The 9866-nt window shown below is 36.8% G+C and overlaps 1 protein-coding gene and 2 long non-coding RNA genes across 4 annotated transcripts; 2 read left to right on the forward strand and 1 right to left on the reverse strand.

The window, feature by feature from the left end:
- The first annotated feature begins 1263 nt into the window (after positions 1-1263).
- Positions 1264-5948, forward strand: LOC101893439 (SWI/SNF complex subunit SMARCC2). Of its 2 annotated transcripts, XM_005188016.4 has the most exons (7): positions 1265-1493; positions 1596-1721; positions 1800-2718; positions 2777-4132; positions 4366-4497; positions 4578-5264; positions 5320-5948. In XM_005188016.4, the coding sequence occupies exons 1-7, from the start codon at positions 1377-1379 to the stop codon at positions 5550-5552; spliced, it is 3570 nt and encodes a 1189-aa protein (XP_005188073.1). In that variant the 5' UTR covers positions 1265-1376; the 3' UTR covers positions 5553-5948. The 2 variants fall into 2 exon arrangements, with proteins under 2 accessions (XP_011294383.1, XP_005188073.1); XM_011296081.3 differs by lacking the exon at positions 4366-4497 and having other exon boundaries at positions 1264-1493.
- A 477-nt stretch (positions 5949-6425) lies between these two features.
- Positions 6426-7087, forward strand: LOC131802780 (uncharacterized). The gene is made up of 2 exons (XR_009342386.1): positions 6426-6857; positions 6914-7087. It is a non-coding gene; the product is annotated as an uncharacterized LOC131802780 (long non-coding RNA).
- Positions 6816-7404, reverse strand: LOC131802781 (uncharacterized). Its single transcript, XR_009342387.1, has 2 exons — positions 7111-7404; positions 6816-7038 (listed from the first exon to the last, which is right to left on the reverse strand). It is a non-coding gene; the product is annotated as an uncharacterized LOC131802781 (long non-coding RNA).
- Positions 7405-9866: the final 2462 nt, after the last annotated feature.

A 9866-nucleotide genomic window follows, 5' to 3' on the forward strand; every position in this document is an offset into this window, starting at 1 on the left:
GGGCAAAAGAGAGAAAAGAAAGAAGTCGTATAAAAGTAAGTAATTTCATTATATTAATAATAATAAATTAAATATAAATTATTATAAATATCAATAATAATTACCATATTCATTATTTTTTATACACAAAAAATTCCGTGGCGCGTGCAATTTTAAAGATTCCGAATGTTTTCTGATGCTGCATTTTTAATTCAGCAATTCGTTTTCCATTATTATTGGTTGGCAACACAACATGACAATATTGGCATGACATGACATGTTATGTCACCATATAACCATGGTGGAAAAAACATTTTTATATAAAAGTATGTGGATTCAGACATGTTCCACTTTAAACTACTAATACCTCTTCCACAAAGGGTCCACATTTGGAATATCTAATATCAACAGAATCTATTTAAACTTCGCACATCCCAATATTCCTACGAAAGCAACGGAACACGTCTTGGTAACCCCCCCCCCCCCCCCCCCCACACACACACACACAGAGTCAAAATTTTGAATAACCAAAACGCTCATAAAATGAAAAACAAGTAAAAAACATTCAAACGAATTCAATTTTGTTTTCTCTCTCATTTGAGGTGCGCATTTTGTCCACGAGTTGTAGAGGTAATATTTTCAAAATGTTTGTATCGGCAGAAAAAAAGCTTGACAAGTGTCTCTCCAGCAGAATTTAAAAATAGAAAAGTACAACAATATATGTTCAAAATGTCAACATTTACACAAAAAATTGAAAACATGAATGAAAATTGTAAAATTAAAGATATAATAAATCTTTGGGAGAAAAACAATAATTTCTTCTATACATATTAGTGAGAATTTGATGTATTTTCGTATAAATTCCCATTAAAATCAATCAACAAAATTGTTGAAAAAAGGAATTATTTTACTGTGAATTACGAATCGCGCCGTATGTACGAGTTAATTCGTGTACCTAATTCTGAGAGCGAACAACATGATTGAACGTGCAATGAGAACATAGCATTATTCATTGTGTATTTTAAATGATTCATTCATTGAGGCAGTAACCATGGTATGCATAGTGTTTACACCACTAAATTAAAAAAATATTAAAATCATCATAGCATATAAATCATAAAATATATGATAATCGTAGATTGAACCGGATAGTTGATAGAACTGCAAATATTTTGCTGGAAAAGATGTCGATAAATTCAAGGCAACTGCGTTGAGGTCTCTACCAATCACGACGAATTGATAGCCGGCTAACTGCTAATCACGAAAAATATTAACACCGTTATTCGATTACGCGGTTACTTACATTGTGTCTTGCGTCGTTTTTGGTACAGAAAAATTTTGTGTGTGGAATTAATTGTTTAAATTGTGAAAATAATTGATAATAAGTTGCAGAAAATATGTGCACACTTGCTCCCAAGAAGGACGGAAGTCCCAATATAGAATTCTTCAATTCAGCTGAATCTTTACAGGGATTTGAGACAATACGACAGTGGCTGCAGAAAAATAGTAAAAAGGTAAGACAGCCGACAACAAAGCGACCAAAAAAACATCCAGTCCATATGAATAAAAATGGCGCTTGTTAATAAAATTTGACTAATAATTGTTTTATTTTGTAGTATTTGGCCAGCAGCAATGAACCCATTACCAAAGAATCTTTGGCCCAGTTGCTCATACAATTTCTGCAATATTTGGAAGCAAGATTGGGCAAGAATTCGCAAGAACAGCCAACAACGCGCATACCGGTAAGTAGAGACAATCATGCATTGTGCGGGTGTGTGTCGGCGATTGTAATCGATGTTTTATTTCTATTCCCTTTTAAGATGCGCTGTTTTCTGGATTTTAAACCTGGCGGTGGCCTGTGTGTTATATTTTCCATCATGTTTCGTTTTCGTGCTGAGCAAAGAGGCAAAAAACTAGATTTCTCTGTTGGAAAAAATCCCAATAGAAAAGATCCAAATGTACAATTGCTTATCGATATTGAACAAGCCTTGATTGAGGCCGATCTCTATCGCATTCCCTATATTTACATACGTCCCGAGGTAGACAAACAATTGGCTACACGTTTAAGGGAAATCTTGGCAATACGTCGTGTGGAAATCGTGTCAGACGAGGATGATGCAACTCATATTATTTATCCCGAAGTGGATCCGCATCCAGACGAATATGCCCGTCCGGTGTTTAGGCGAGGCAATCATGTTATGATGCATTGGTATTACTTTCCAGAGTCATATGATACATGGACGGTGAACACTTTGGAATTGCCCGATAATCTTTTTGAGAATCCCGAATCACCGGTGGAACGTTGGCGAGTTTCGGCTACATGGATTATTGATTTGGAACAATACAACGAATGGATGGCCGAGGAGGATTACGAAGTGGATGAAATGGGCAAGAAGAAAACACATAAACTGCGTTTGTCCATAGATGATATCATGTCTGGCGGAGTGGATGAAAAGAAAAAGGTAGCTGGCAGTGCTACACCAGCAGCTGCCAAGCAAAAGCGAAGACGTTCACCATCACCCAGCTCATCGAAGTCGGGTAAACGTAAGCGTTCACCGGCAGTTTTGCATAAAAAATCTCGCAACGATGAGGAGGACGAGGATTTGACGCGTGATATGGAAGATCCACCGGCGGAGACAAATCTCCAGGAGGTTATAAAGAGCAATACTTTGCAGTCGACGGCCAGTCCAGCACCAGGCAGTAAATCACGGGCTGACAACGATATGGTTCCCATTAAAGGTAAGCAACGATTTTTTTCCGTTTTTTTCTGTACCAATATACATATTGTTATTTTTAGGTGGCACCCTAACCGATTTGGATGATGAAATGACTGGTGGCAGCGGCACGCACGCCTTATCTGCTTGTGACGGAGAAAACTCTCAAACTGGCAAGACAAGTGATAATAGTAATACCCAAGAATTCTCTTCTTCTGCCAAAGAAGATATGGAAGACAACGTCACCGAACAAACTCATCACATTATTGTACCCTCGTATTCGGCTTGGTTCGATTATAATTCCATTCATGTCATCGAGAAACGCGCAATGCCAGAATTCTTTAATTCCAAGAACAAATCCAAAACACCAGAAATTTACATGGCCTATAGAAATTTCATGATTGATACCTATCGCTTGAACCCAACTGAATACCTAACAAGCACTGCTTGTCGCCGTAATTTGGCCGGTGATGTTTGTGCCATTATGAGGGTGCACGCCTTTCTGGAACAATGGGGTTTGATAAATTATCAAATCGATGCCGAGTTACGTCCCACTCCAATGGGACCACCGCCCACATCTCATTTCCATATACTGTCGGATACACCTTCAGGAATACAATCTTTAAATCCACAAAAAACACCTCAACCATCTGCTGCTAAGACACTTTTGGATTTGGACAAGAAGCCAACAGGCGGTGCCGCAGCTGCCACCGCCGCCGCCTCTGGGGCAAACAAAGATATTAAAGAAGATTCACTAGATAAGGCACCCACAGTGGGTATTAAAATTGAACCAACTGAAAATGGAGCAGCGATTCCACCCTCAACCGGTCAGTTTGGTTTGAAATTGGATCAGTATGCCAAAAAACCAGCCGCCATGAGAAACCGTACTGCCGCCAGTATGTCAAGAGAATGGACTGATCAAGAGACCTTGCTCTTACTTGAGGGTTTGGAGTTGTACAAAGATGACTGGAACAAAGTGTGTGAACATGTTGGTACTCGCACTCAGGATGAGTGTATTTTGCATTTCTTACGTTTGCCAATTGAGGATCCCTATCTAGAGGATGATGGTGGATTTTTGGGTCCTTTGGGATGTCAGCCCATACCATTTAGTAAATCGGGCAATCCCATCATGTCAACCGTGGCATTTTTGGCTTCGGTGGTAGATCCACGTGTGGCAGCCGCTGCAGCTAAAGCGGCCATGGAAGAATTTGCCGCCATCAAAGATGAAGTGCCAGCTTCAATTATGGATAACCATATGAAGAATGTTGAAAAGGCATCGGCTGGGGGTAAATTTAATCCTAGTTATGGTTTGGCTAGCAGTGGTATAGCCGGTACTGGTACCGATAAAGACGATGAAGATCCAAATAACCCCACACTGCAACAACAGTCCACACCGGGAACGGCTGATGAGGAAATGAAAGACCTCTCCAAGAAAGACGGTAAGGCAAATTCCAAAAATTTTATATGCTTCACACGCAGAAGTTTTTAACTCGGCGATGTAGATTTTTTAATAAATTAATTGGTTTTTTATGTTTTTACCTATTTTTGTTTTACCCAATCCCTTTTATGCTTGTTTTTGTTTTGTTTATTTTTTGGTTTCCGTAACATTTCTGTTGCTATCCTCAATGCTGCTATACCACCACCATTCTTACATTATCCCTCCTGCATGCAGAAAAAGATCCCACCAAAAACAATGCCACCTCTACCGCTACTACTGAGGATAGTACTAAAGACAAAGATAGAAAAGATGAAAATGAAAAAGACAAAGACAAAACAGAGAATGATAGCGATAAAAAAGATGATAGTAATACAATCACATTTTCTTTAATTTCTGGGAAATTTGTTTTAACACTTAATTCTTATTTTTTCCTTTCCCTTCTCTAGAAACGGCCAGCTTGGAACCCAAGGATATTAAGACAGAAACCGAAAACAGTGGAGATGGTACCACGTCTATTGATAATTCCACAAACAAAGATGCAAACGATCCCACAAAACAAGTTTTCAATGAAGTCAATGTTCAGACAGCGGCCGCTGCAGCTCTGGCGTCGGCAGCTGTGAAAGCCAAACATTTGGCCGCCCTGGAAGAACGTAAAATAAAGTCTTTAGTCGCACTTTTGGTAGAGACTCAAATGAAAAAATTGGAAATAAAATTGCGACACTTTGAAGAGCTGGAGACGACAATGGAACGAGAACGTGAAGGTTTGGAGTATCAAAGGCAACAGTTAATTGCTGAGCGTCAACAATTCCATTTGGAACAATTGAAAGCTGCCGAATTTAGGGCACGTCAGCAAGCACACCATCGTTTGCAGCAGGAACAGCAATGGCAAGGATCAGGAGCGCCAGGATCGGCACCAGCACCCGCAAATGCGGCCACTGGTGGGGCTAGTGGACCTTCAACCGCTCCACATGCACCTGGTGCAACAACGGGAACAGCGGCAGGAGGACCTTTAGCTCCTAATGCCGCGGGTGCCACACCCGGAGCAGCACCTGCCGCAAATGTAGGTCCAGCCACTAATACAAGTGCTCCCATCGCAGGTGCTCCCCCAACCGCTCCAGCTGCAACTCCAATGGGTAATAAATAAATAAACAGTAAAATTGAAATATATTGAAAACGTTTTTGTTGCAGATACAACTCCAGCTGCCACAGTAACGCCAACCACAATTCCACCCACAACTGGAGTTACCGAGGCCACAGCTGTTAGTGTCCCCCCTACGGCACAGCCACCTTTAGCAGCCGCCACAAATCCAGCAGGTTCAGTTGCCCCGACAAATGTTGCCGGCCCCTCACTAACAACACCAACTGCTGCGCCTCCAGCCCCAGTGGCGCCCGGTAGTGCCACAGGAATTCCACCTGCCTAAATCTCTACACGTTGATAACACTACCACACACTTTTCTCACATGTCTCTTAATTAATATTAGATATTTAGTATTTAAATCTAGATTTACTGCTCTTCACTAGATATGTATAGTTTCTATTTTTTTGTAAACTGGGTTTCATTTTTTTTAATTTCTTGATTAACTTTGATTTATTTTCTCCTTCCAACGATGGTATTACGATGATGATTAATATGCTGCGTGCTCAGTTAAAAGTTGATGCGATTTACCATAAAAAAAAATAAGATAAGCGCAAATCATCAATGGGATGATGATCATATGTACGAAAGCAAAAAATACCCATTGAACATTATTTTGAAAAAAAAAAATGAAATATACTTTTTAAATAAACGTATTTGTCTAATTGTACGTAAGTATAATTCCAAACATAGTTTTGTATAAATTATGAAAATTGAAGTGAAAAGGGGTCGCAATTCGAAGAAGACTCAAGCGAATCATCGCATAGGAGTCTTTCATATCGTTTATGGATATTTTGATTTTCAAATTTCTAAAATAATAGCCATTTCAAGACTAAATAAAGCATATGAGAAACATTTTGCGTAAACATCCATTTTTTTATTCTGAAAATTTCATTAAACATTTTCCGTTAACGTAGTATTTCCCCTTGGTATCATTGGACGAGATTGTTAATCGCTTCGAAATGAGCACACAGCTACCAGTCACTGGAAAGTAATAACAGCAGTCAAAATAAAAACGTCTGCGTCACCCAGTTGTTTCAACTTTATGAATTGATTATGAAGCATACTTTTAGGCGTTTTTAAATAAAAGTTAATATATTATCTACATGTATTCTTCTACCATGTTTATTGTGATAGCCTATATACCTATATTAACAGCCTGTTCCACGATCTCGAAAGAAAATTTGTGCGAACGAAGGCTACTCACTCACTTTCGCATAAGAATGCGTTCCACTAACTTTCGTTCTTTCTTTCGCATAGCCTTACGTGATTCAGTGTTGCAAAATATTTTTTGGCAAAATTAATCGCGAAATAAGGCAAAAAAAAGCGCCAAATGTCTAATTTAAACGCGAAAAAGCAGCAGTGGCTCTGTCTCAACTGACAGTTCAGTTGTAAACAAACAAATTGTAAATAAACAAACAAAATAAAATTTCTAGTGATTGTGTTCAGATTATTTGTGTTCTTAAAAAAGAAAAAAAAATGAATATTTCTGTAGCCCTATTTTTTTATGGATGATGAGGAGGAGGTTCAAATTGTGCCACGGAGGCATTTAAGAGATGCTTCGAATTTATTTGAAGTACCTAACAACCAGTAAGTATGATTGTATTTTTACATTTTTGAAATAATAAAAAAATGATTTTTTCTAGGTTTGTGTCTTCCAGTGGTCTTCATGGGATTGCCTGCTGCTTCCAAAAATTGGCACTCCTCTGGCGAACTTAGGATTCTCCCCCATATACTCAACTAGTGCCCGCAGCTGTGTAGTTTTTTCGTGCTGGAATTGAGAAAATAAAAAAATATATATTTGTTGTTCACAGATTAAATTGCATTTATTATTTTTACTTACATTTTTCTTTCCATTTTCAATCAAGGAATGTTTATGTTAAAACAATTTTCCTTAATTTTTATCATTCGACAGCAAACACACAAGTGACTGATTTTGACATTTGTGTTCGCATGCGTACGAAAGAAAAAAGATAGTGGAACGCAAAATTACACTGAAACGCTTACGTTTTCGTTCGCTTTGATTTTCGTGCAAATTTTCGTTCTGATGGATTTTAGTGGAACGGAAATCAGCTGTTTGTCGTGTAAAAGTTGTGCGAACGTGTTCTTTCGACATCGTGGAACAGGCTGTAACAGCCTGTTCCACGATCTCGAAAGAAAATTTGTGCGAACGAAGGCTACTCACTCACTTTCGTATAAGAATGCGTTCCACTAACTTTCGTTCTTTCTTTCGCATAGCCTTACGTGATTCAGTGTTGCTAAATATTTTTTTGGAAAAATTAATCGCGAAATAAAGCAAAAAAAGCGTCAAATGTCTAATTTAAACGCGAAAAAGCAGCAGTGGCTCTGTCTCAACTGACATTTCAGTTGTAAACAAACAAATTGTAAATAAACAAACAAAATAAAATTTCTAGTGATTGTGTTCAAACTATTTGTGCTCTTAGAAAATAAAAAAAAAAGAATATTTCCGTAGCCCTATTTTTTATGGAGGAGGTTCGAAATGTGCCACGGAGGCATTTAAGAGATGCTTTATTTGAAGTACCTAACAACCAGTAAGTATGATTGTATTTTTACATTTTTGAAATAATAAAAAATGATTTTTTCTAGGTTTGTGGCCAACTTTCGTGTGTCGAAGGAAGTTTTCGGGCTCTTTTGGATATGATGGAAGAGAAGTGGGTGCCCGGTTGCAGAACTAACCAAATCCGCCCCGATTTAAAACTTCTTCTGCTGCTTCCAAAAATTGGCATTCCTCTGGCGAACACAGGATTCTCCTCCATTTACTCAACTAGTGCCCGCTGCTTTGTAGTTGATGATTTTTTCGTGCTGGAATTGAGAAAATAAAAAAATATATATTTGTTGTTCACATATTAAATTGCATTTATTATTTTTACTTACATTTTTGTTTCCATTTATAATCAAGCAATGTTTATGTTAAAACAATTTTCCTTAATTGTTATTATACGATAGCAAACACACAAGTGACTGATTTTGACATTTGTGTTCGCATACGTACGAAAGAAAAAAGATAGTGGAACGCAAAATTACACTGAAATGCTTACGTTTTCGTTCGCTTTGATTTTCGTGCAAATTTTCGTTCTGATAGATTTTAGTGGAACGGAAATCAGCTGTTTGTCGTGTAAAAGTTGTGCGAACGTGTTCTTTCGATATCGTGGAACTGGCTGTAAGTGTATTTTCATACATTAGATGTCAAACTAGTCGTGGCAGAGTACTTTTTCATTAAGTGCATATATCATGGTAGAAGAATATAGGTAGACGCATCGACGCAGCTGCTGGGACAATGAACTGTCAAACCAATTTTGGTATTAAAAATGTTGAATGAAAAATTATTTAAATTTGTAAAAATTGTTGAAAAATGCATATCTTTACAACCCACGGTTTTTGTCGTATAAGAAAACAAATAAAATTCTACTTATTTGAAAAGAAATTTAAAAATTTTTGACATATCAATGCTCCCAAGCGTTGATGCATCTACCTGTATTTTTCTACCATGGCATATATGTAAACATGTATTTAATACATAAAGTAATTGTTGAGAAAAGTATACCTTAATATTAGTGGAATTTCGGGCTATAATTTTTCCAAACTCTTTTTTCCATGGTTGGATTTGTTTTCAGCGATAAGTCATAAAATAATCAGTTAACATTGGAAACTATGTTGTTGTGATATCATAACAACAGATATATTTTCATAGGGTTGCCATATTTTGATTCTGTCTTGTCCTATATTTAAATTACCAAGTCTTCGAATGCAGTTCACACTATCGTGGTTTTATTAGTACTTCTTTTCGTCGAAATAATTCAATTTTTTACAAATATAATGTAAACTTTTTGTAAAAGTAACTGGTAGTCACTGCATTTTTCCACAATGGCATCTTCATTTTAGTTTAAAAATAATAAACAAAACGAATTTGTAATTAATTTCCTGAAATAAATCTATAATTCAGTTCTTCAATATAAAGTAAACGATTTGCGTTATCAATTTTTTTATTTAAATGCATTTTGCTGTTATTGCCCATATTATCAACAGAAAATGTGACAACATGAATTCAGTAAACTTTACGTTGAATGATAAAGGGAAGATATTTTGCGTATCGGACAGTTCATACCATCCAGGTAGTCGTATCGACACAGCTGCTAGGACAATGAATTGAAATTTTTGAATGAAAAATTATTCAAATTTGTAAAAAATGCATATTATAATTAACTCCGTTTGCCGTAGAATAGGAAATCATATACAAATCTACTTATTTTTTATTTTGACATATCCATGTTCCCAATCGTTGCTGTATGTACCTACATTCTCCTCATACTTAAATGAAACCTAATTGTAGTAAAATGCAACTCTGATTCGAGAATATTTTTCTTATTTAAACACCATGGTAGAAGAATATAGGTAGACGCATCGACACAGCTGCTAAGACAATGAACTGTCAAACCAATTTTGGAATTGAAAATGTTGAATGAACAATTATTTAAATTTGTTAAAAAATACATATTATAACAACTTCGGATTGGCGTCGTATAAGAAAACATATAAAAATCTATTTTTTTGACAATACATTTTAAAAATTTTGACATA

The sequence above is a fragment of the Musca domestica genome, unplaced genomic scaffold (assembly GCF_030504385.1).
Source record: "Musca domestica strain aabys unplaced genomic scaffold, Musca_domestica.polishedcontigs.V.1.1 24, whole genome shotgun sequence".
In the NCBI taxonomy this organism is placed as follows: Eukaryota; Metazoa; Arthropoda; class Insecta; order Diptera; family Muscidae; genus Musca; species Musca domestica.

Bases quoted from the DNA above. Each gene is read 5' to 3' on its own strand.
- LOC101893439 (XM_005188016.4), top strand. From the start codon at position 1,377: ATGTGCACACTTGCTCCCAAGAAGGACGGAAGTCCCAATATAGAATTC. The intron at 4,133-4,365 runs GTAAGGCAAATT...TCCTGCATGCAG, and splicing joins AGACCTCTCCAAGAAAGACG to AAAAAGATCCCACCAAAAAC. The intron at 5,265-5,319 runs GTAATAAATAAA...TTTTTGTTGCAG, and splicing joins TCCAGCTGCAACTCCAATGG to ATACAACTCCAGCTGCCACA.